Source organism: Silurus aristotelis (genome assembly GCF_946808225.1).
Source record: "Silurus aristotelis genome assembly, chromosome: 10".
Lineage (NCBI taxonomy): Eukaryota > Metazoa > Chordata > Actinopteri > Siluriformes > Siluridae > Silurus > Silurus aristotelis.
The window spans coordinates 13,770,156-13,796,835 of NC_139583.1; the positions used below are offsets into that span (position 1 = coordinate 13,770,156).

Consider the following 26,680-nt stretch of genomic DNA (forward strand, 5'->3'; position numbering starts at 1 on the left):
AAACATGTATCTGTCTATTGTGTTTCACAAAAAAAATCTCTTTTCACTTTAAAGGAAATATTGGATTTACCCTGAGTTGGCCCTAAAACTGTCTAAAAAATATTTCGGTTGAATAATGCATACTTTTAATCTGAGTCACTAACTGTATCAGTGGAGTGGATGTGTACATGTAGCATGATTTATGATTTACATTCTAAGGATTCAGAGTCATTTATGTCACTTACGAGTCAAACAGACAGACACATTTTGCTCTATGATACATGCATGTCTCAGATGATACTTTGAATATGTCTTTGGCCATTCGTTAGCTTGCCAGTTGGTATCAATTTGCTGAATCAGCTTTTCTGAATATGTAGAGCAAACATATACAGTACTATAATATACGCTTTAAATTCCAATCAAAACCACATCCGAGATGTCCTTTTTGCGATCATCTTCCAAACCTTCCACAAACCTGCAATGTGTGCTTCTAGACAAGGATTTATGAAACATTGAACTATCCAATTTTTATTTTGCTTGTTGTCTATGCCAGATGTGACACATCTATTCATGATGGACTTCAAATGATCTGTGTTTTTATCTCTTATTTACAGAAGCCTGGATCAGGTAATTGAGACTATTTGGTTAATAAGTAAGATTCCAATAAAATGGAAGTAAAAAAAACAGCAAATCCTACAATCGAAATAGTTATTTGTCAATATTGTATGGAAATAAAAGTAGTGTTACAACTTTTGTATTGTTTAATTAAACATGAAGAATTAAGTACAAAGTGTGACATTGCATTAACTGTTTTTATTTCTCTTAGTGTGATTTGTGATTTCTTCATGTGATTTGTGATTTCTTACCCTGATTTGTGAATTTTTACTGTCATTTGTAATTAATAACACTGATTTGTGAAAGCTTGTGCGGTGTGCAACAGGTGCCTAAAACACAGAGTAATCAGGGGTTTTATGACCCTCAAACTTCAACACATCAACCCGATTCCATACTGGCACAATACCGCTCTGACTGATCCACGTGTGCAGACGTGTGCGATTGTGTGTAATTTCCTTTAATTCCATGTGTTACACGTGGCTTTTTCTTAAAGTACTGCTCTGAGCATTTGGTTGGCAGCCCATTGTGGTGTGGTATATTTCAGCACAGGTTTGAATAAGGAATTGTGATAATGCATCTAATAGATTTTTTGTATACTTTTTTTTTTTTCCCAGTGACTTACTTATCCGACTCCAATCCTTCCCCGCTCCGTTTCATATTGTATTTCCTTTTATAAATAAGACTGTCAACACAACTAGTGCAGAGACCGTATTTACATAGCTTCTCGCCGAATACGCGTGTCAGATGTTGCGCACCGCTTTCTGGCAACCTGCCGGCTAATGGAGAATTTATTTCATTCACTGTCAATTGTAAGAACTGCGGCGCTTTTTTTCCTTTTATCTTCTCAGCCAATCGGAGTATCCGGGAGGAGAGTCGTAAAGCCGGGAGAGCCAATCAGCGGAGACACTTGCCGAACTTTTGCTTCTTTGAGTAAGTTAACGGAGAGGGGGCGTGGCCTCGACTTGCAGACTCCACTGAGAACCTTTTAACTCTTTCCTTGTCTCCGGCTGGGGCAGAGCTCTGTGGCAAGTGTCCAACAAAAACACTTATTCTGTCATTCACCACCAGCAGGGACATAGTTACACTGATTCTTGTCAGTAATTACTGATAGAACTTGATTTTAAAAATAAATAAATAAATAAAAACATATTTTTTTCTATCTCTAGTCAATGCTGTAATTGCTATAAAACATGGAAATGTGTAAGAATAAGCAATAACGTGATTGTATGTATTACTTGAAGCCAACATTTTTGCCAAACTGACTTCCTAGAAAACATTCATCGTGGACGAGTTTGATATATAAGGTCAGAGTTTACTACGTAAACGTTTGTGCGGTCACTCCTGGATCATATACGTTCAATTCAGTGATGCATGCATGTGTGTGGGGGAAAAACATCGTGTTTGCGTTTTTGAATATTTGAATATTGAATGCTTAGTGTAAGTGGTCTCACGACTGTCCCACGGAGTTAAGTTGTAGCACAGGACCCGGACGGTGCGCCTTTAAGAGTTAAGAAACTTGAAACCTTGTTTGCGCAACAATCAGTGCAGCTCAGAGCCGCCAAAGTGTCTAGACTAGCACATGATGGTAGTCAGCCAATGGCTCCACCGCTCTCCTCAGGGGCCCAGTGCGTGCGCGCGCGAGCGTGCGTGCGTGTGTGTGTTTGAGTGAGTGAGTGAGGGGGGAAGAAAAAAGAAAAGCAGAGAACAGGAAAAAGGGAGAGCTGAGAGCTGCAGTGTTTGACCAGGTCTGAACACGGAATCGGGTGCACACCTTAAGTCGCGGATTGTTGCTTTTTTTCCCCAAGCAGCGGATATTTTTTGGAGAACCGGAGTGTGCTTGAAGAGTGAGGACATCATCCGGGATCGCGAGTTCCGACTGGGAATTTTCTCTATGGAATTAACCTGCCGAGGAGCTTCATTCATGTGGCCATAGAGAGGGTCTGAATTGGTATTAAAGTCCGCCTGAGAACGCTGAAGTTTTTTTTTTCTTTCTTTAATAATTAAAGTAGTTTTTTTATGACTTGGTGTTAAGTGTCGGTCGCCCTTCCCCCCCCCCCCCTCTGGTCAGCGTCCAATATGCGCGGTATATACTTGTTCTCCTCAGAACATGAACTAGTGCGTTAAACAGATTTTACACGCGCGTGTCTGACGGCACGACCGACGGCATTCGCGCTTGAATGCATTTCGTTTCCAGTGCTGTGTTGCATTTCATGTACGCTGTGTGTATGTTAATGCTGCCCGAGAACGTGCGTTTAAACCCCATGTTGTGGTTCTTTTCCCGACCCACGTTGCTCTGCTGTGCGCGCTCTGCACAGCACTCGGCCAAGCTTAATGTTGCACAAGCTGAAACCCAGTTGTGAACGCCTGCGATCGGAACAGAATTAAAACCCAAAATAAAACACCCATTCAGATTTTTAAAGTGTCGTATGTTCAGGACGAAACGCTCAGGTCTCGTGCGGCGACTCTGGAGAAGCCGTTTGGTTCCAGATAACGAGGAGGGTGACGCCAATGGCAAGAGCGGAGACTGCTGTCGGGACGATGTCGGTGACCGACCGGAGAAAATCGGCAAAACCGAGTTCGGTGCGATGACACCGAGCGGCTCGGCCGGTGCGGGGTTCGGCGGGGAAGTGTGTTCCAGCGCCGGCTGGGGGGTGACTTTGGACCAACGCGGCGGCGCTGTGGTGAGCGTTCCGGAACGGGGAAGCCCCCGGTCGGCGCGGGACATCGACAGCAGGACCGTGACGTGCTGCTTGTTCAAAGACAGGGACTCTTCTGGACCTCCCGGAAGCTCGGAATCGGTGATTGTGGCTCGCGTGAAGGAGCCGGGCTCGTGTCAGTGGTCGCCTCGGAGTCCCGGCAGCTCCTCAATCGAGAGTCCCGAGGCAAAACGGCGCAGCTTGGCGGAGCAGGAGCTCAAGGCCGCCACGTACTCGCTGCTCAAGCGGCTAAAAGAGAAAACGTTGGATGCGTTACTCGAAGCCGTGGAGTCCCGAGGCGGTGTGCCGAGCGAATGCGTGATGGTGGCTCGGGGAGAGCAGCGTCTGGGTGCTAATGCGGCTCCGCCGCAGCTTCTTGTGTGTAAGCTGTACCGATGGACCGACCTACATCACACGGCGCAGCTCAAAGCGCTCTACGAGTGCAAGAGCTTCGGCGGGCGCGACGGACCGCTGGTCTGCTGCAACCCCTATCATTACAGCCGCCTGTGCGGGCCAGGTAAGCATACCTGCCCTAGCCATGGGGATGCTTATTCCGGTAGATAGAATAGGAACTCAAAAAGGGGCGGAAGTGAGGTCAAGTTTAACCTTAAAATGATGAGACTTAAATGCTGCCCTAAATGTATAGTGCATTCCCACCCAGATCAGATGTATTCTGCACGACGCTGGTTCATACTTTGACAAAAGGGGGAAAGAAAAGTTATGACTGAAGGCGTACATATATTTTCTACTGCGCTGGAGGGGTTCTGTGCGTTTTTTAATCAAATAAATACTGTAAATGTTCCATATGTGTTGAAAAAGTACAGAAAAGCACAAGCTTTCTTAGCCTAAATATGGTGTGGCCTGCTTTCTAAAATGTGTGGTGTAGCTCTGAGACAAGCCTCATGTGATTGTCTACAGCTCTGGATGCCAAGCAGTGTTGAGTTTTTATACCTCGAGCCCCTCTATAATACACAAAAAAAAGAAAGAAAAATTTTACAATGGTTCTTTTGAGAGTTCATTTAATAATTAAGGCTTTTTTGCATTCTTGTCTGTGTATCTAGTGTAAGGCAATCTTTAATACCCTAAAGAGTTTTGTGAAAGGGGAAATACATACAACCCTTAAGATTTATTTCTCGAATCTTTTTTTCTAAAATGTGTTACAGTCTGATATCCATGTAATAGATGCAGCTGATAAAGTGTGTTCTGGTGCAGGCCCAATGAGTGATTGAGAGATTTTAATGGTTTCCAGGTTTGAAGTAAACTGGCACACACTCCTGCCAGTCAGCGTGGAAAGCCTGTTTAGGTCACTGAGCAAGAAAGCCTTGAAGTCTTAAAACAAAACAACAACAAAAAAAACTGTATGCATTCAGAACGATTTTCCACTCAATTTCTGTTCTCTACGTGGCTGCATTTCTACATACTCAACTGAACTCCTTCCATTACATGCGGCCTCTTAACATCTAAGTAATTCCAGCAGCCAAATGACCTCCTAACTAATTAACCTCTTTCTCCTGACCCCTGCAAAAAAAAAAAAAAAAAAACACAAATGGCCTATGTGTGCATTCCAGTGGACTGTGTTAACTAATTAACTACGCTGACCTGCACATTTTCTTTTTTTAACTCGCTGATATTTAAGCTTAATGTGTACGACGGTGACTTGGATCACGGCGTGAGGTCTAAGTAGCTCAAGCTAATCGTAGTGCTTAAATGTAGAAGGGAATTAACTTTTTTACGTAAACATCTGCATTACTTTTCAAACGGCCAGGAGGATATTGCATTGTAATGTTTGTGTTTTTTTCTTAGCCAACTACTTGCTTTGGTTTTATGCCTCATGGAAAAAATAAATGAAGTCTTTATTAAATAAATATTCATGGATTTCCACAATGGAAAGAAGCATGATGCACGTAAAGGCATAATTCACTCCAGGACATTGAGTATTTGCTCACTTTCTTATAAAACACCTGGTTAATAATAGTAATGAGTTGCTGACATGCCACTTAATTTTTGTTTTTTTGTATTCTTTTTTGTTGTTGTTGTTATTGTTGGGGGGGGGGAGGTGTCTAATAGGATACTGGAGAAGGCTCAAACCCTAACCATGCAATATGGAGACCCTATGCGTTTTTGATTGTCGACTGTCAGTTTTTACGATCCAGCACAATCACTATCAGCCTTCACTAATTTCCAAGCCAGACCGTGTCTGAGATCACTAATCACCATTTCTTTGGTGCAGAGGTGAGAAAACCCCTGCTGCTCCCTGCCATATTGACATAACTCGTGGGCGTTCGTGCGTGTCCCGATAAAGCCAGGGGGGTTCTTTCGGGCCTCTCAAACGCTTGATCACATACGACAAGCACTGACTGAGAGTTCTCTCCTCATAATTAATCGGGTTATCCCGCCATTTCAATGTATCCCACATGGAAAGCAATTTGAACGTTACTGGGTCTGTGAAAAAGTAGGGGGAAAAAACCCCAGCAACCCGTTACAGTGTAATTGGTTTATCTTCAAATCGCAACATATATAAGCACGAGAAAGTCTCCAGTGAACGGAAACTCGGATGCGCGCGCACAAAAACCGCTTTTCTTTTTCTTTTATTTAGTTAGGCACGATTCCCTTTTTTTGAAATGAGATCAGTTTCAAGTTGCGTTTTTAAAAGGCCTTTTTGCCGAAGAAGGTCCCCCCTTCATGCTATTTAGGCGAAGGAGTGGTGATAATATACAGTTTGCATACTGCTGGCGCCAGACTGACTGCTGTGTGTATGTGAGTGACTGAGTTTAGGATCCTGGCAATTACCGCCGCCGCTCTTAAAGAGACAGACGCTATTATACCCCCCCCCCTCCCCTTTTCTCCCTCCTCCTCCTCCCCCTACCTCTTTTCTTCTTTAGCTTCTCCCTCTAGGAGAGGTCACGTGTTCGCAAACTTTTCTATGGAACGCCAAACGGCCCATAAGCACGGCGGGTTTGCACGCCGAGTTTGCAGTAGGATTAACATCGTTCAAGTCGCTTGGCCCGGTTTCGGTAAAACGGTCACGTTTGTTGTGGGTGCTAACTGAAAGTTTAAAACCATATAAAAGGATGTGAGCAAAATGCTCTAGTATCTTTTGAACCAAATTGTTGATGCGCAGCACAAGCCACGAGGGGACGATGCAATTGTGTATCAGCGTAACTTAACAATTGGCAATAACCCTCATTTGAAAAATAGATAAAGATACCAGTGGTTGTGAACAGATTATGAAAGTAATCCTTTGAAGGGAGCCCATGTTCAACATTCGTGGTTTCACACTCCACAGTGGTTTAATAATTTATGAATGACACACAAGGCTTTAAGAATTAGCAGACTCGTCGAAAAAGCTTTAGTTGGGCTCCCCCTTATTTTATCACTCGAACCAGTGTTATCATGGAGAGGTGTGACTTGTTAGCTCGGCAAGTGGCTCACAGCCTTCCTCTTTTCCATCACCCTGCGCCCCAGCAACTAAACACAGACTCACGATACTCTATATACAGAAACCCAACACAATCATGACTAATCGTATAACATACTTTGTGGTGATAATATTAATAATCTGTTTACAGCGATCGAAAACCCTCTACCGGAAAAACGGGAAGGGATAAAGCTCCATTCTTAGGTATAACTATCTGAAGTTTGATGATGGCTTCACATGCTGAAGATGCATACAAAAATGGCACAAATATGCACCCTCGATGGTACCCATCCAGCAACATGTAAAAGTACTTTTATTTCTGAGCCTGAATAATATAAATTATGTATGTGATGATTGAGGAAGGCAATGGATGACTTAGTAAAGGCAGCAGCTACCTTAAATAAATTACACACAGTTGAAATATGTATGGGGCTAAATATGAAAAAAAAAAAATTGGAAACCATTGACCGTGATCGATGAGAAACAATTAACCATGACAACCCTGCTGTAAACAGGCTTATACACGGGGAGCAAGGCAGTGTAAACGTTTATTGCAAATTCTCTTACAAAAGGATCATAATAATTCATTTTCAGTTTAATTGCACAGCCCTTCTTAAAAACGAGAGGTGCTTGGATTGCAGTATTCTCACCCTTGATACATTGCAAGATGGATATATTTAATGTTTACTTGTCCATATTTATGTTAGGGTATAAAATGTGATATTTCCAAGACTTGGAAATAATTTTGTAGTAAATCTATCTTTCAGTATATTCAAATGATTATTAATATTTTTTAGTTATATTTTAGTAAATGACTGGAAATTGTGCCTTAGGTTGCATTTGAAATAAATATAACATTTCTTGGTTGATTACACTTTATACACTGACTCAGTGTTAGGAGAAAACAGAGCATGCACAGCGAGGACTTAAAACCAGTGCTTTTTCCTGCTTTTTATGTAGCACATAATAAATGGTTTAGTAATTGTAGGATAAGACCCGTCTATGATTCGTTGTTCTGTTTTTCCTGCAGAGTCGCCTCCTCCTCCCTACTCAAGACTTTCCCCTAGTGACGAACACAAGCCACTGGGTAAGTGTCCTAGGAACCAATACACCAGCAGCCGCATAGTTTAAACTGCAGTGTCTGGAGGTGTATATCTAATAATTGCAGTAGTGGGAGCTGTCTTCTGATAGCTAAAGAAAAGCTACAAATGACCCACACACACACACACACACACACACACACACACACACACACAAACCAGGTAAAAAACTTTGCAGTGTTGCCATCAATTGTCACCCGCTAGTTGAATCCCTATCTGTAGAGAGGGATGGAGAGGAAGCAAGAGTTTAACAATGTGAAGATTTTTAATGGTCGCAATTAGACACAGTGGCCAGGAATCTGTGGCCGTAACTGCAAGAATGAGCAGAGGCTGCAGCCAGCACCCGACAGGCCCATTTTCAGCATGCCAGTGCGGAGGCGGGCAGCCTGGGCTTACGCCTGGATATGTGGTTAAAACTAGTGGAGCCTGGCCCAGGGTTGGGGTTTAAGCCGGGATATCCCCCACTACCACAATGACCTCTTGGGGACTGGTGCCATTTTTAAAAGGGCTGGGTGCTGTTGTTTTGCTTATTTTTTGGCCGTTCAAGGCTGATTTTCAATATAACTCATAACCTCATGACCAATTATTGCACATGCTGCTTTGCTTACTGTGTATGCAAATGATGTTATGTGGAGGATGTGCTGAGATACAATGGAAACTAATCTGAAAGTGTAATTGAAAGCAATTAAATGGAGTGCTGATAAACAGTGGAAAGAGCTGCAATTGTTTGACAAGTGTTTACAAGTACGTTTTCCTGTCCTCTCAGATCTGTCAGATTCCACACTGTCTTACACTGAAATGGAGGCTGCCAGCTCACCAAACATCACCCAAGGGGAATTCTCAGGTGAGTTCAGTTTATATTTGTAAAGTGCAGGCCATTGGAAAAAAAATATGGCATTGCTTAACCGAAAACATTTGTGCCGATTGTTGACGGTCTGCGTTGTGAACACTAACATTGCACATTCTTCGGTCGGAATTTGAAGCTGTTTTTCAAAATGCGTGACAATATCACTGTTCAAACAAAAGCTATGTGACGTTTTTGCACTGCTCGAACGGATAGTTAACGAATACAATACGGATTTCATAAGCATTGGTCCTGAAATCAGTTGAGGCGAATGGGTCTGTGGATTCAAATGGATGAATCGAGAACTTCTCTATGCTTTCATATGCTATACGGTGTGCTGTTCTTACGGAAATATGCAAACAGTAAAGATATCAATATCATTATTAATTTTTTATTTTGTGATTGAGGCTTCGAGTTCCTGTTCAAGTGCGAGCTAAATGTGCAAACTTTGCAGGTAATTAGCTTTTTATGTTGTGCTTTACTCCTCCTCATTAAAGGGCATTAGGAGTAGGGAGAGTGCGCCGTAGATAAAGCTCTCCATTGTAAGGCGGTCCGAGGCGCAGTGGGCCATGCTGGCTGGCCACAGAGCTGGCCTCCCCTCCTGTTTTTCTTTCAGAAATATTTGAGTGGGATCAAATTGTAATAAGATCCAAGCTCGCTGGGACACACACTAGCTCTGTATCTCTCTCCCCTCTGTTTTACTCTCTCTCTCACACACACACATACACATGGGCCACGGCGCACACAAATTCACAGCAGGCATGCACACATTCAAATAGCACATGTTTGACCCCCTACACACACACACACACACACACGCACACGCTTACACAGTTACAGCTCTATCTAGGCATACTGAAAGTGGGAGGGGGGTTTGGACAGGTTTCTGCTCCTGTGAACAGGGCCACACTGAAGGAAAAGTGCAGATCCAGCCCCATCCTGTCTGCTGATTTGAGATGAAACACTTCCCTCTCATGGCATGAACTCAACATGCCTGTCTCATAAAACTGGAGGCATATTGTGCATGCATAGGATCATGGCCACAGCGGAGCGAGACACTAAGACCTCACCTCATTTCTCTCCCGGGCTGGGAATAGCATAGCTCATATTTAAACAGCACATGTGAATGGAGTGCTTGGCCAGATGAAGACTCTCACTTCACACTCACCATATCCCATCACCACTACTGCTCGGCCTGGCGACACTCCCTGTGTCAACACACGCAGGTTCAAACACTAACTCTGATTCTGGTTCACTGTATGTCATGCGGCACAGCGCTGAGTGTATAGGGTATTTTGGTCCTTTGCGCTCAACTAAAAAGGGAAGAATTTTTCTCATGGCCCAAGGTACTGTTAGCTTTTTGTCCTTCTTATCGTGTTCAAATGTATCACCAGGTCATTTTCACCTCCACTCGGCTCTATTAGTATCTGTAATGTGTTGATTTTGGTTTGTGCATTGATTCAATAAGTCAGGGCTTAAGAATTCGCTCGGCTCTCAGGAGAAAAGAACGCGTCTTTTGCCCCACCCCCCCCACCACCCAGCACGTATAAGCACACCTCCACATCCGTCTCCATCACCCCACCCTTCTGGCATGCAGAGAGTAGAGATCAATGAGCAGAAGTAGACCGTGTGGTCCCCCACCCACACGCAGGAACTAGTAAAAGTGGGGCCTGGGGGCAGATTGTGTGTTTTGCAGGGGTAACAGCCTGCTGTGGATTGTAGCCCATGGGCTACTGTAATACCTGTTCTTAACACTTATCCCTCGTTGTTTGACAATCAGGGCAGAGCATGTCTGAACTGGATAGGTAGGATAGCTGATTAAAAAAAAAAAATACAAAATGTAAGTTTTCAAAAGTCACAGATTTGCCTTTTGAAAAGCAGCTAAATAATTTTCATTTTTAATTTTCATAAAATACTATTTTAATAACAACATTAATATAGGAATAGTGGTAGTAGCAGAAGGCTAATATGGCAAATATGGTTATCAAAACTTTTTCTTTTTTAATGAAAGGGTCGGACTTTAGCAAAAAAAAAAAAAAAAGTTGATTTTCAGCCATTTATTAGCAAGGTTATGTATAAAAAAACACTTACTGTAGGACATGATGTGCTCGAAACAACAGTCCAGTTATTTTGAATATTTATTCGCTTTTTTTTGTTCTGTTTTGTTTTTTCGGTAACAATGACATTTTTAGGGCAGAGAAAGGTTACAGTTATTTGTTCGGTTGATGAAAAGGACTGTCTGTGTTAGTTATTAAAGGACTGTGTACTGCGTCAACACTTCTCTAAGAGAGACGTCAGACGAGTGTCAGGTGGACATGACCCCGAGCCACAGGGCTTCCTTTACACTGATTAAATGACTAGTTGTTCAGGCGACCCCTTGACTAATCGGTTTGGAAAATGTTTGCATTCGCATACCACTAGTATTGTGTTGCCTCTTGATTTGGCAGAATAACTCTCAGATGTAATAAAAGTGTTGTCTGGAATTAGGCAACACTTTTTTATGGGACTTCCAGCTTGTTCGGTGGATCTGGGATTAAACTGGCCTGTAAGCATTTTACTTTTTTATTTAGTTTCAGAACTGGTTTCTTGTCCCAGACTTATTTATAGTGTATTGTATACTGTTTACCAAAATGCTGCTTCTAAAGCTTAGCATTGTTTTGTTGCTAGCTAGCTGAGGTCATGCATGTGAATTGTACACTTGCATGTGTAATGGTACAGTTTTATGGTACAGTTTTCTTCTCGAGTGTGTTCCTGATCTGTTCAATGTTTAATTTGAAATCCAACGTGCTGGAAATCGGCAGCAAAGCTACAAAATACGATCAGTGCACACTTGCAGTAATTCTGTTATGCATGTAGGTCAACCCTAGTGATTGTGCTGTGGTTGAGTGTTATGTTGATACAAATGTGCTACTGTTTCCATTTTAATGTGATTTGTGCACCAGTGACATTTTTTTCTGTACCGAGGTGTGATCAGTGACATCTTGGTGCAAAAAGCATGTGTTTGTCAGCTTGTATTTACTCTACATCAGTGAGCAGTTATTAAGACTTCATTTTTCAAAGCATGGCCACTGAGCATATGGTCCTACTGTGGTATATCTGTATCTGTGTGTGTGTGTGTGTGTGTGTGTGTGTGTGTGTGTGTGTGTGTGTGACAGACAGTGTGTGCCAAATCCTCGACTGGGTAGTCATGCAGAACACCTGTTTCCTCACTCCCCACTTATGGTCGTGTGGACATTAGAATGATGCCCTTTGAAGTTTTTTCTCATTGCTTCCTGTATAACTGTGTGCATAAGGCTCCGTGTTTCCCCTCAAAGTTGGGTTTTTTGTGATCTACGTGTTTCACACATTCAGACCTCTGGATCAGTAACAGTGCAAACTTGTTGCCTCTTCGCTGCTAGTGTTCCTGCTGCTGTCTGAAACTTTTCCTTTTGATCATTTCACAAGTCTATGAATACAAGCCAGGCACCAGTTGTTTGGAATTACCTTAGAAAACAGTGATAAACCGAACAGATGTTGGAGTTTGTGTATCCCGAGGAAGATGTCCCATAGTGATCGCTGCAGCCACTGCGTCGCTTCAACGGGCTCAGACTGACGTCAAAAGCCATCACGAGCTGCCTTTAACAAGCGCAGTGGAGTTTCGCTGCCAGATGTCAAAAGGGAAGCTAATCCAAACTGTTTGCAAGTGTACATCTGTACTAGTAGACTTTTGTGTGGTGTTGCACCACCCTGATGTGCCTCAGTCAAGCGACGAGGGAAGTGAGTAGTTTTTCTAGACATCAGTATCGTCTATATCTGCCTAGTGTGCATTAGTGCTTTCTCTTCCACTTGCCAGGGATGTCATCACTTTCATCAGGAATGTGAAAAAGCTGAAAATATGCAAATGTCCCCTTTTTTTGTCTTTTTCTTTCTGAGGTAGAAATGTGTCAGAGTAGTCATTAGACATTTAGCCCTGGGTTTTTGTGTAATTAAATGAGCTGTAAAAGTGCAATTTCTGATCCCAGACTTCAAAACCATGAACTGGACATGGAAAGACCGAGATTTAGAATCAGCATCATGCGGTTGCTCCTCTGTCGTCTTGTGTTGTTTGTATCAGAGTTCCTTTTGAATAAATAGAGCCTAAATCTTCTAGCCTAATGCCTTGTATTTAAAGGAATGATCAATAGTTCTAAACAGCTAGTAAGTTGTATATTTAGCCGTGTGCATTATATTGTAATAGAGTGTTCGTCTGAGTATAGCAGTGACTTGAGTTACACAGGAACTGCTGGGGTGGTGTTTTTTTGTTTTTTTTGCTCGATGTAAGTAGGGGTTTTCTGTTCCAGAATGATAGGCCAATACTTAGACACAAACATGCCTGTGTGCACACACACACACACACACACACACACACACACACACACACACACACACACACACACACACACACACACACACACACACACACACACACACACAGAGGGTTGATTTTTGCTGCTCTTCTCTGATGCACAGGCTGAATAAACTCACATGAGGTCAGTCTGAACCACTTTTGAAGTTTAGCTTACCCTTGGACTGTGTTCGTGTGTGTGTGTGTGTGTGTGTGTGTGTGTGTGTGTGTGTGTGTGTGTGTGTGTGTGTGTGTGTGTGTTAGAAAGAGAGAAAAGGAAATGCATGGCACATTTATACAGTAATCACAACACGCAACACTGTACGGATGTAGCAGTGATCAGATTGCACGCATAGATTTTGTACAGATTTAAAAGTGTGTGTGTGTGTGTGTGTGTGTGTGTGTGTGCGTGCGTGTTTCCTACAAATTGAGGTCATTTGCTTATTCAGTTGATACTGAAAATAGCCAGAATGTTCTTAAAACTGTTCTTTTTTTATTTTTTTTTTAATTCTTTCTAACTACACATGCTTTGTTTTATTAGGCCTCAGCTTGCAATGATGGTCCGAGATTGTTGTGGAAAAGGCCGGCTTTTGTTATTTTGAAAGTCACTTGGCTGGATCATTTACAGCATACCACGATGCCCTGTGTGTTATTTATACCATAGTGCTGCATTTTAATTTTAGCTTGTGCAGGATGTTGCCACATTTTCCAATAGTTATGCAAACATTTGTATGTGTTCAGCCATCACTCTAATCACCTGCTCATGTAAGATCTCTTTAATGTACAGCACCGCTCACCTCGTCACAGTTGATTGGCCACACTAGACCCCTCTTTTTGCTTTACCTTGGTTTGTCCCGGTGGGCTGCTGCCCCTCTTTCTCTTTCTCTTCGACTTTTTCTCTCGCCTTTTCCTTTCTGCCTGGCATGAGGCCTCAGGTTTCCACCGCAGCCCCCGAGCCTGGCCACACTCCCCCAGGGCCTTGAGAGCTTCAGGATACGGGATGTGGAAATAATGTGACTCGAGTACTTCCACCCTGCCTCCAGAAAATCAGGTTCTGCGGATTGTTTATTTGAGGGGAAGGAGGCCTCGGCCAAACATCCTGTTTTAAAAAGCCTGCCTGGGTTTTGTAGCGCCGGGGCTTAGGGCCTCGCTCAATCGCCCCTTTGACGGTATGGGGAGGCTCAGGAATGTTAAAGAGAAGGCCAGTGGCCTGGAGATGATGTGTTAGAGTAAGTGCGTATGTGTGTGTGTGATATAGTGCGTGCCTGTGTGAGCATTTGTGCGTTGGCACTCATTAACAGACCTTTCCTGGCATGTTTTGTTTTGGGTTTTGCATACAGTGTATGACGGTGGACTTCCTCAGTAAACATGTTTTTGTCTTCTGCAAAATAGCAAAACAGAATCGTGCTGTCAGTAAGACTCGGCTCGAGTGTGTGTTCCGGTCCGGAGAGACTGATTTCCTTTTCCCCCTTACATAATGCACGTAAAGTCGACAAACACACACACAGACACACACATAGTTATCTGTCATTAGAAGACAGCTGTATGGGCTACAGAATTCAGTGTAACGTAGTACATTAAAGCTACAGGCTGATATAGTTTCACTCAGATGACACCAGGATGTTTTTTTTTTAGGTAATGCAAGGAAATTATCTTATTTTATTTATAGCCATATTATCTTTAAATAATTTCAATGAAATAGATAATCAACCCTTGTTTATTTTATTTTTTTTACTTAAGCTTGTATTTGTGATCACAATGTGTATACGTTTGTGTATATGGTGTATAGTTTGTGTGTGTGTGTGTGTGTGTGTGTGTGTGTGTGTGTGTGTGTGTGTGTGTGTGTGTGTGTGTGTGTGTGTGTGTGTGAGTGTATCTGTAGTGGTGTACTCTGCTTGACCCCTGGATGTGGGATTGGAATGAGATCTTGTGGATATTAGATTAGAATCTTTTGTTTGCTCTCCAGGTTGTTTGAGTGTTATAAGGATTTCAAGATGTAAAGCGTTTACAGAGTGAGAGAAAGAGACGAAGGGGGAGTGAGCGAAAGAGATTAGAATTCAGACACAAACTGTTTGGCTCTTTTTCCTTCTTCTTCTTCTACTACATGCTTTTTTTTGTGTGTGTGTGGGGGGGGGGGACATACATTTTTAATGGTACAGTGCAACATCAGTTGCAACATCATTCACTCCAGTGTTTTTAAAGATTTCAAGTAGTCATGCATCACAGTCAGCCATCTCCACGCTGTTTTGGGACCCAAGTGTAAAATGTTCATCCGTCATTTATTCTAGTCAAATCGCCTAGCCTTTTACGTGACTGATAGGCAGCGACTAATCTAGTGTGCAGCGTGGAAATAATAGGCTTCCAAATCAGTTAAAAGTAAACTGAAACAATGCTGCCACATGCTGTATTTATTTACCGCTCATGGCAACGCTATCGGGAGCCGGGCAGAAACCCAGCTAAATGATGTGGCTTTTTCAATATGGGACATTTCAACTTTTAGCATTTGGTGTTCCAGGTTGACGTCATTGTGCTGCCTGCCTAACCTTGAAATTAGCCTTACGTAAGCCTAACTTCCGATGTGACCCATTAGTCTTAGTATTAACAGCAAACTTTCTTTGCACAGCTGATAGTGTGTGTATATATGCATTCGCTAATACACACAAGCGCCTTAGCTTCTCAGACAGCCGCACGCGTAGCCTGGTCCACTCATGTGCCGCAATTTAAAAACACGGCCCATTTGCACAGGTTATCGTTTTCACCGGGAGATTTCCTCTCAGTGCATAGCAGTGCCAGTGAGCTAATCCTCCAGCATGCTGTGGGAAGGTTGGTGATGCTTGTCTCTCTGCGCTCCCTCCTCCTCGCAGCGCTCCACTCTCCTCCAATGGAGCCATTCATCTAGGCCAGGCCACGGGGTTAGGACAACAAATAAAGACCCAGCCATGCCATTAAAAATGTATGGAATGTCCAACTGTTGGTTTAGTATTTTAGCCAGCCTCCTCTCAAGGCTGCCCGAGAGTTCGAACAATGCTGCGTTTGAGTGCTGGATGCTATGAAAGTAGCCGGCTGGCCCGGGCTTAGGGGAGCGGACGGAACGAGGTGGCAGTTGTGGATGCTGACGTTGTGTTTTCTTTACATTCCCCCCCCCCGGTTAGTTATTCAGGACCGGCAGTTCTAAAATTGGTATGGAGGAAAAAGGAAAGGGTTGTTGTGTAAACCTTCAGTGTGATCAGCTGACTAAAATAAGATGAATATTTTCGCTCCCTTCCTCTCCAGAGACACTTTGACAGTTGTTCCAGGACCGATAGAGGCTAGTATTTTTAAAACAGCAAAAAGCTAGAACATTTTTCTGTGCCTGCAAAAAGCTCAGTAAGGATTAAACCAAGAGGCCCACACAGCCCACCTTCTCCACGCTCCCCCTTTACAGACAGTGAGAGAGAGAGAATGTGTATATTAGAGGGAGCAAGCTTGGCTTTTTAAAGCCTTCATATGCTTTTGCCTGTTTGCTTGGCTTGTGTTTTGCTAACGTGTAATCCGAGCAGAGCACATATATTTGCCACGGAATTGGATTTGAATTTCCTGTTGTGGTTGTTCCCACTTTCATACACTCTTTTCCACTGCTCGATCCAAGCAAAGATGATGTAGCGGGCCAGTCCTAAAAACGGGTGCTGTAATCAAAAGACTTGAAAGCAGCTCAGACCTGTCAGTCTAACTCATAATGGCACAGGCATAGTTTTAGATTTTTCCAGAACATCGTGGCTGTTTTGGAAACTCGTTTGTTTGATGGAAATATTATTCATTTGAACCAAATGAGGTCGTATATCACCAGACGTGTTCTTCAAAAGGCTGGGATTCTAATCTCTGCTGAATAACTCCAAATGCTGTAGGTTTTGTCGTTGTGTACGGTGGTACATCGAATGTTAGGGATCGTTTTGTTAGACTGGGTCATTTTACACAGCTGTAATTGCTGTTTTCTGTCTAAAAAGTAGACACGAAGGGATCATTCTTAAATGCGGTTCCAAACGAGACAGGGAAAGTTTGGAGCAAGGAAAATAGGAAGCCCATTATATGCAACATACATAGATGATAGATCTATTGAGGTCAGGTATATGATCAAACTATGGACAGATGGCTATGGAAAACTAGCATTAAATTCTTTGGATATTACAAGTCATTGGTACAAGTTTGACACAAGTTCTACAAATCTCTGGAACTGTACTGAAGGGACGAATGCCATTCTTACAAATTCATTTACTTTAATTTGTAATAAACATATCTGGTGAAAAATGTCCAGTAGGTTTTTTTTTTTTTTTTTTTTTTTTTTTTTTTTTTTTTTTTTTGGTAGGACACCATTTGCTTCATTTTCATACTCAGATCAAACCATTCAGTGAACCCCCATGCCCTGTTGATGGAGAAAATTGTCCTACTGGAAGAGACCTACTCCAGGGTGAAAATGTCTTCATCATCATAGGTTAAAAGTTCTCAGTCAGTCAGAGACCCTTGGCTCCAGGAGGACACATGAATCCAAACAATGTAGACATAACAGCCACTTTTCTCTACTTGAATTTCTCGCTTTATTCATTTTTACCCACGTGCTCTGATCTCTGATTAGTTGTGTAATGAAATGTATCATATTTTCATGGTAGCTATGTTAAAAGAGTCGTTCTGAGCCACAGCAGTCAGCGCATCATTGCGGTCCAGAGCCTGGTTTGCTCTGCAAATGTAATTACAGTGCTCAATAGAGAGTTTGTGCCATTCAGTGCCCTTTACTGAGACCTTTCTGAACTCATTTGAACAGAGGCTATTTATGAACAGGGAAAAAGATCTGGTTATCCTCACAGGCCTGACAATGTTGTCTAATGCATGCTTTTAGTTTAAATGTAAACTACGTGTATAGTGTGATAGAAGAGCATCATTCGATTTATTCCTGTCTGCTGTTGCCTCGTTGACGTTCTTACTAAGTTGTGAATGATCAGAATTGCTCCCTTCCACATTTTCATTACGCTCTAGTGCTCTCAAGCTGGTTGTCCAAAACCGTGGGTCCCTGAGTTGTTGTAATTGAAACGGAGTACTCGAATGGCGGCGTCCTGACAGAACCTATTTTCCCGACGCATTTGCAATCCAGTCAGTTGATCAATAGTCAGGCCTCGACCAAGCCAACTGCGTGTCCATCACCTCACAGACGCATCATATCCAAATACACAGCTTTCATCTTAAATTGACTCAATTTTACACAGGCCTGAAAGCAAATCTGCGCTGTTCTATTCAGCTGTCAGAGCTTATTTGCCCGCTAAAGGATGTGTTTGGATAGTAGCACAGATATATGGGTTTAGAGTTTATACCAGGTTCTCAGTGTTCACGAGACGCTCATGGGAAAAATGTAATGTGAAGCGTTCCAGTTCACACCAAGGGCCATGTTTTCACTCGTTGTAAACATACATGATATACATACCATGGCAAACATAAAAAAAGGAATAAACAAATTACACTGGTTTCTGATACACAATAGTTGAGACAAATAAATTATTTTAACAGTAACAGGAATTTAAATCCTTTTCAGGTTTTGTATCAATTTGTAGTCTTGACAATGTGTTTACACCAGTAAGGTGCTAGCAAAAAGACTATAAGCCGCTACTTTTTTCCCACGTTTTAAACCCCGCGGCTAATTTATGGATTTTTCCTGGGTTTTTCCCGGCTTCACAAACTTCAAGCCAAAAAACTGAGCGACATAACATTAGACCAATGAAATTTCCGAACGGAAACAAAAAACGCACGACGATGCCAAAAGATAAACTCCAGAGAGAAATAGTTGTGAAAGGAAGGAGGAAGACAGTGAACAATGACTTTCTTGGTAGGCTACTGTTTAGATACAAGCCGTTGTAACGCGTTGAGTCTGGGTGAAGGGAGAGCTCACTAACTCCAGTTGCAACAGAAATCATATAAGCACAGACAGGTTTCCAAAACTCGTGCTTTTTGGTTTTTTTCTTGGCAGCAGCGTTACGGGTGAGTCAAAGTAAACGTAGAAATGAGCATCAGAAAATAATAAGGACATATTCCTCGGTCTCCACACATGCAGTAATACCGGAAAAAATGCAGTGGCAGGCTATTCTCAAAATACCGCTATGCTCCTAAAGGAAGCGCAACATATTTCACCCGTTACACCGTGTGTAACGTGTCTTTTGTTAAAGTCTGTGTAAAGTACATTAGTGTAGACACCTGCGGCTTATTTATGTTAAAAATAAAAATATTTGTAAAATTCAGTGGGTGCGGCTTATATATGGGTGTGCGCTTTATAGTCCGGAAATTACGGTACCTAAAATCAGATATTCTCAATTGTATACTAATTAGTTATAAAGCAGGTAACCAATGAAAGCATATCGAGGAGATTCCTTGGACCAGTACCACAGCATGCATTGTTCAACAAGTTGCTATTTCTCTAATGTAACAGTATAAGTTCCTAGTTGGGTTGAAAAATGTAGGCTGGAAAGTAAGAACCGTACAATCCCAGGGCGATATGACAAAGTCTAACATCTAAATAGTTCTCTATTTTAATGCATTATTATTTTTAACTATTATGGAAAGTTGAAAAAAGTAACTAGAATGAGGCTGGGTCTTTCACATATGACAAACGAAAACACACACACAAAAACATGTAATACTCTTGAGAGGCAATAGAGGTAATAGGGGTGGAATGTTATGCACTATTTACTATATCATAATATATAAATCAACATTTTTTTTAATATCACTTGTCTTATATTCTTGAGACTGAAGTATTCAGAAGCTGCTATTTTTTTTTATTATGTGTTCAAAGAAATAATTTGAGCTCGATATTTGAGCTGCTTTGTCAAAACTATTTATAAATACCATTCTCCGATTAGCATTTTGTATGTATATTTTTCGCCCAATAAAACCATGGCGTAGCGCACTTCCAGAGGCGTTACCCGAAGACTGTGGTTTGTAATGTCGCTAGGTATTAAATTAAAGACTTACAATTTCATACGTGCAGTTGCACCTCTCGATTTTACACGCTCAGCCTTTCGAGGAGCTGACGCGCTGGTTTCTGTGCGCTCGGATACCCTATGTGTCGAAGTGTGAACACATGATGGCCGCAGCACAGCTCTCTGCATGACGGGAGCCAAGTGCAGGGCTTTACATGTGGCTGAGGTGTGAAACTTGCGGTCATCTGACCGTGTACCCAGGTCTATCGTTAACGCCACAGAGTCTTTTAGAAAGGATTACAGTAGGGTGATGCACTGGCTGAGTAATACAGACCCAACCTCGGGGGATTCCTTGTTCTTGATAATGTTCATGGGTTTGGCATTATATTAGCGCAACCCTATCTGAATATGAGGACGACTGCTGTTAGTGTGTAGCTCTTTGTCAGCTTCTGTTGCTTTGCCCCCCCCCCCCCCCCCCCCCCTCTGGCCTTGTGAGAGAGAGAGAGAGAGAGAGAGAGAGAGAGAGAGAGAGAGAGAGAGAGAGAGAGAGAGAGAGAGAGAATAATAGCGGCAGAGAGGGGGGGGAAAGGAAAAAAGAGAGAGACAGAAATCTATCTGAGTGAGGGTGCAGGACCGGTTAGTGCGTCTGGCTGATAGAGCAGTCTTTGATGGCAGAGATAGCACAGACGCCAGCCTAAATGTAGCCTTAGCCAGTTGTAAGTTGCTTTGTAGCGATAGTCGTCTAAAAACATCAGAGCCGTACCACATAGCTGGAGAGGGTGGGTTGGTGGAGAAGGCTTTAGTGTGCTCCTCGGGGTAGTTTTCCCCACTTAAATTACACTCATACCCCCTATACTTCCTACCCGACTCCCCAATATGTAGCCTTTCCATACAGTTAAAGTAGGGAAAAAAAAGAATGCTCCAGTCAGCGTGGACTGGCGTCAAAATAATTAATCCTGTCCTTCGTGAACTGCACTTTGTCTCTTCTACTTATTTTGACTTTGCCCCCTTTTTTTCTCTCTTGTACACTCACAAACAAACAAACACACTTTCGAGACTGTCTCCCCCTTTGCCTGTCAGTCCAGTGGTACAGTCTAATAGCTGGAGGGGAATCTAATCCTTGGCACATGATAAGAGACTCCAACAACTCTTTCTTTCCCTCTCTCTTTCTCCCCCTTCCCTCTCTCTTTTTGAGCAGCAGAGGAATGAGTTCATCTTTTCAGAATTCCATGGATTAGAGAGGGATGAAAAAGAGAGCAATGTGGGTCTGCAGTTCGGCGGGAAGAGACGACAGGCCCTCTAAACCGTACCACTCTTCTCCTGTCTGCTCTTTTTCTCTCTCTGGATGTGAGTTTAGCCCGGGGCTGTTCTCCTTCTTCTTTTCTTCTCTGTATGGTGCTTTTAAAAGCATTACTGGATAATAAGAGAGGATTGCCATTGAAACTCTCAAGACCTTTTTGTGTACTTAGTTGTACTTAGTAGTAATTACTCCCAGATTGAGGGGGAGGGGGGGTCTAACCCTACCTTTTGTCTGCTTCTTTTTAGCTGCTTTTCATATTGTCCCGCTGCATGCAATGTCTCGGGTGCAGCAGCACAAGTGAGGATTATTGTTCGAAACAGAAGAACTAGCATGCCACTAATGTACTTTTTTTTTTTGATCATTCCACATCACTGCATTGAGAACATGTATCTGCAGTATGTCGAGTCTATATTCCCACCTCAACAAGCAGCTCGAGTACGGTGATGCCTTCAGGCTGACCCAGAGCATGTACAGTTTGATTCATGTACAGTTTGTCATGGTTATTATGAGCTGCGGTGTCTGAGGAAGTGGCATGACCCGAGCTTTGATACTCCTCACTCCTCAATGAGTGTATAAAAGAGGAGAAGCAGCTGTATAGGTCCGGAGCGGTTTCCATGGAGCACTTTGCTTTGTTGGGGGAACAATTTCGCTCTTTGCCCTGCAAAGCACGGGATGAGAAAAGGGCCATGAAACGCATTTGTTTACCCAAGTGATTGCACTGGTAGATTTAACAGGGCATTATGTGCAAGTGTAGACATTTAAAAGGGAGCGCCTTTTGTGCAGTTGCGCGTGCACATATGTTCGTGTGTGCTTCACTTTATTTTTTTTTTTTTAAGTATCGAACAATGAAGCAAAACAAAAGGCTCGCCAGAAAGAAAAGGCTGCTGAAAGTAACGAGCGTCATTGCTGTAGTCTTTTTCTTCGTTTTTCATGTTTGAAGTCTAAAAATCGTTCGTGCTGTTGATGGGCCTGTATTATTTACACTCCACTGTTAACACCCTTGATCCACTGTTTGAGCATGCAGTTTACCATTAAATCTTCTTAAAAGCTCTTGGCTTTAATGTAATTCAGTTCGCCAGAGCCGCGTTGCAGAGCGCCTTAGCAAATGATTACCAGCCTGCATTTATATACAGTATAAAGAGTGTGATTTGTTTGTTTCTTTTTTCTTTTTTTTTCCTCCGTGTTCCTGGAATGATTTTCATAGGTGAATTCCACATTCAGCCGGTCGCTGTCTTTCTGCCGACAGCATGTGTCTTTTAGGAGACTGGTGCTGAGAGGAGACAGTTCTGAGAATATAATGGCGATAATAATGGCCGCTACTTTCCTAATGGGTAAACGGAGCTGTTCCGAGGTGGCGAGGTTAAACAGATGCAAAGTGGCGTAATTGCTTCCAGTTCTCTACCCTGTGTGTGTGTGTGTGTGTGCTTGTGCCTGATGAGTGTCTGTGTCAGGGATTTTATATACAAAGTAACTGAATGTGGAATATTTTTAATTACCAACAGCGCTGTCTTCCACTTCAAGTTTCTGAAGCAAATCTGAAATGGGACATCAAATCTTTACCATTCATCAGTCCTTCTGGGAGTTTGTCTCAGTTCTGATACCTATTTAACAACTGATGCTCACACCTGGCATGGCATACTGCTAGAGATCTTCAGGGAGAGACAAGACAGTAGTTCTGCATCCTGTTTGTTCTGTGCAGGCATACTGGGGTACTGAAAGTGAAACGTGTCTGCCTTAAGAAGTGTGACAAAATGGTGGCAAATTGATGAATACTACAAAAGACAAGAAAAGGGAGAGGATTTAACGGAGACAGAGACCACAGAGGCTCTATAGGTTATTTTAAACCAGGACTGTGCGTGTTGGATGAGGGAGAATGTAAATGAGAACGAGCAAGAGATGGTGCTATTTTGTCAAGGAGGTTCTAATAAACTCTCTCTCTCTCTCTCTCTCTCTCTCTCTCTCTCTCTCTCTCTCTCTCTCTCTCTCTCTCTCTCTCTCTCTCTCTCTCTCTCTCTCTCTCTCTCTCTCTCTCTCTCTCTCTCTCTCACTGCTGACATAATCATAGTGCAGCACAGCCAAAACACACACTTCACTCAAAAACAAAACTCTGCCTGAAATTCTCTTCAGCTCTCGAAAACATAGTGCGCATTGAAAACTGATATACGCCTGTATACATATGCACACATCTTTCTTTCCTTCCTTCCTTCCTGCGTCTTTATTGTAAACACTACACGGTCCACTTCTTTTAGAGACTAAATTATTTTCGCCATTTTCAGCTCACTGTCTTCTCTGCATCCAAAGCTCTTCACTTTCAGCTGTCACTGCAAAATACAATAAGAATGAACTTTTTTTTTTAATTTTTTTTTTTTTAGCAATTCACTTGAAGATCAAACTTCTGACAATTTATAGTACATTACAATTAGTTGCGAAACAACACTTTTGCAATAAAATTAGAAGTTAATTCTCTTATAAATTAAGAAAAATATGACTTTTTATAAACTTTTCGGACCCATGGAGTTAAGCTAGAGGCATATTCTCATGTATTACAGCTCATTTAAAGACTTTATATTCCACTTGTGTTAAGTTAGAGCGTTTGTTGTGTGTGGCGTGTAGGCTGCTCGTAAAGCAGTGCTTATGTTCAAAGCCTCTGAAATGATAGCAGACAGAAGGCTGTAAAGGCCACCGAGGAAAAAAAAAAAAAAAAAAAGATACCTTGCAGGCTTGTGCAGGATCTGAAAAATTCACTAATGGTAACGTTCAGGGGCCCAGTGAAAAGGGACCATGTGCTCTGCAAACGTGTGTGTGTGTGTGTGTGTGTGTGTGTGTGTGGGTGTGTGTGTGTGTGGGTGTGTGTGTGTGTGTGTGGGTGTGTGTGGGTGTGTGAGACCGTATATCTACCCCTACACTGCTAAACAATTCTCTCTCTCTCTCTCTCTCTCTCTCTCTCTCTCTCTCTCTCTCTCTCTCTCTCTCTCTCTCTCTCTCTTATCTCTCTCTCTATCTCTCTCTCCCAGATTAGAGCTGGTGATTAAACTGAGGTCAGAATGCGAGCTTTATATTTAATACAGTGTGTGTTTGCTGCATTATTAGGACCAGAGCCTAGCCAAGAAATGCACGGGGCCACAGAGCAGGCCCCAAAATCCGCTCTGCCAACAGACTCCCTAAAGCAAAATAATGGCATCACTTGCCGTGCAAGTTAATGGTAGCTGATAGCGCGAAGCCTGAGGGGTCAAGGGGTCGCGAGCTTGGGCTAAGTCGTCAGGGAGCTGAATGCCATTTCTCTGGCCCACAGCAGGAGCAAGGAAGGAGGGTGGGAGAGAGAGAGAGGGAAGAGACCTCCATCCCCCATTTTCCTAGCCACCTTTAGCCACCCACTGGAATGTACCAGAAGAGAGAGGGGAGAGAAGAGACAGAAAAAGAGGGATGAGTTGTGGGGGAGGGACAGAATGAATATGAGCTAAATTTTTACTTTTGCAGAAGAAGAAATTACAAAAGGCAGAAATGTACACAAGCATGTATGGAATATGGATGTGTTTGTTTGTGTGTCCAGGGACTTTTAACTCAATGTGAAAGCAGGGGGCTTTGGCACTGATTAGGAAGCTGATTTACAGTTCTGGGTCTCTTTCTCTCTATTTTTGATCTCGACGAGGATATTTCACGACTAGGAATTCGATCACACCGAAGAGATCTGTTAATAGTTTGCAAACACCACTTAGTATCATTTGAATAACCAGAGTGTTCAGATTTAATTTTTTTTTTCTTTTTTTTTTTTACAATTTATTATCGAATTTTTATGATTTTAAAGAAAAAATAAAATAAATAAGGCCAATATTTATATCAGGCAGTAGTCAGATTTAATTATCTAATGCCTAAGAGTGGTGCCCTCTTGAGGCAGTGCAAAAAATTACATACATTTTGAGTAAAGGCCCATTAGGCATGTAAGCAGATTACATTTTATTGAACATCTTTACCATTCAGCATAAAAGACGCCCTTTGTCTTGACAAATTCCTAGTTTGAGTTATTACTTCTTCTAATACTACCAATACTACTACTACATTGTATGATAAACACTCCTTTTTTCTCTCTCTGACAGATGCCAGCTTGTCGCCAGACACCCCTAAGCAGAGCCACTGGTGTAGCGTGGCATACTGGGAGCACCGGACTCGAGTGGGTCGCCTCTACCCAGTGTATGAGCCCTCAGTAAGCATCTTCTATGACCTACCTCAGGGCACGGGCCTGTGCCTGGGCCAGCTGGGCGGCGAGCACCGCGGTGGCTCTGCTCAGCGCACACGCAGCAAAATAGGTTACGGCCTGCTGCTCAGCAAAGAGCCGGACGGTGTGTGGGCTTACAATCGTAGCCAGCACCCCATTTTCGTAAACTCACCAACGCTGGAGGCACCAGGAGGCCGTGGCCTGCTTGTACGTAAAGTCATGCCTGGATTTTCCATCAAGGTGTTTGACTATGAGCTCTCAGCTCGGCTACTGCTGCGCCACGAAGCTGAGCCCGCGCTACCAGACGGGCCATATGACCCCAACAGTGTGCGCATCAGCTTTGCCAAGGGCTGGGGACCGTGCTACTCGCGCCAGTTCATCACCTCCTGCCCGTGCTGGCTCGAAATCCTCCTCAACAACCACAGATAACACACACAAACTGATGAACATTAAAAGCCAGTCACAGACTCGGAGCCAAAAGACGCACCCAGAGACTGGACACACCCCACAAACAATCCCAAATATCGTCTACTTAGATTTAATATAAAGTTTTATATATTATATGAAATATATATTATACTTGTAAATACTGGAGTCATTTTTACAATGTAATTATTTATGTATGGTGCAATGAGTACATGGACAAGTGGAAAAAAAACAGAAATGCACTTTGGCTTTTAGATATATATATATATATATATATATATATATATATATATATATATATATATATATATATATATATAAAAAAATATCTATAAAGATAAAGAATTTTTCAATACCATTTTGAAAAATTATACAACAAAATTAGACAAACCTGGTTTTGGTGTATAGTTTTTATATATTACTAATATCCAGACAAAAAGCTAACACCGTTCACACATTGATAATAAAGTATTCGCATAATATTTGTCTGGAGATGCTCACTTCTTTTCTAAACAAACAACAGGAATTTTTCCATTTCTGTCACTTTCCCTATTATGCTTTTGGTGGGTGTGTACAATGTACTACCTGTGTGAATATACTCCAGAAGGTGTGTACACCGGGTGGAGTGGCCCTCAGGCACTTCCACAGGCACCAAAGAGTCTAGCAAATAAAAGGAGTCAGTGTGAAAGTATCCCCTAAAGGCTGGCTTGTTTTACTCACCAATGGCTGCTTTGTGTTCCTTGTGAATACTGGTGAAGACAAGAGGGAGTGTTTGCAAACTCTAGTGC

At 42.5% G+C, this 26,680-nt stretch overlaps 1 protein-coding gene across 1 annotated transcript; it reads left to right on the forward strand.

Moving 5' to 3' along the window:
• Window positions 1-1,999: 1,999 nt before the first annotated feature.
• smad6b (SMAD family member 6b) lies at window positions 2,000-26,583 on the forward strand. Its single transcript, XM_083553342.1, has 4 exons — window positions 2,000-3,807; window positions 7,739-7,795; window positions 8,575-8,652; window positions 25,348-26,583. Exons 1-4 carry the CDS (start codon window positions 3,021-3,023, stop codon window positions 25,893-25,895), a joined length of 1,470 nt encoding a protein of 489 aa, XP_083409468.1. The 5' UTR covers window positions 2,000-3,020; the 3' UTR covers window positions 25,896-26,583.
• The last annotated feature ends 97 nt before the right edge of the window (window positions 26,584-26,680 follow it).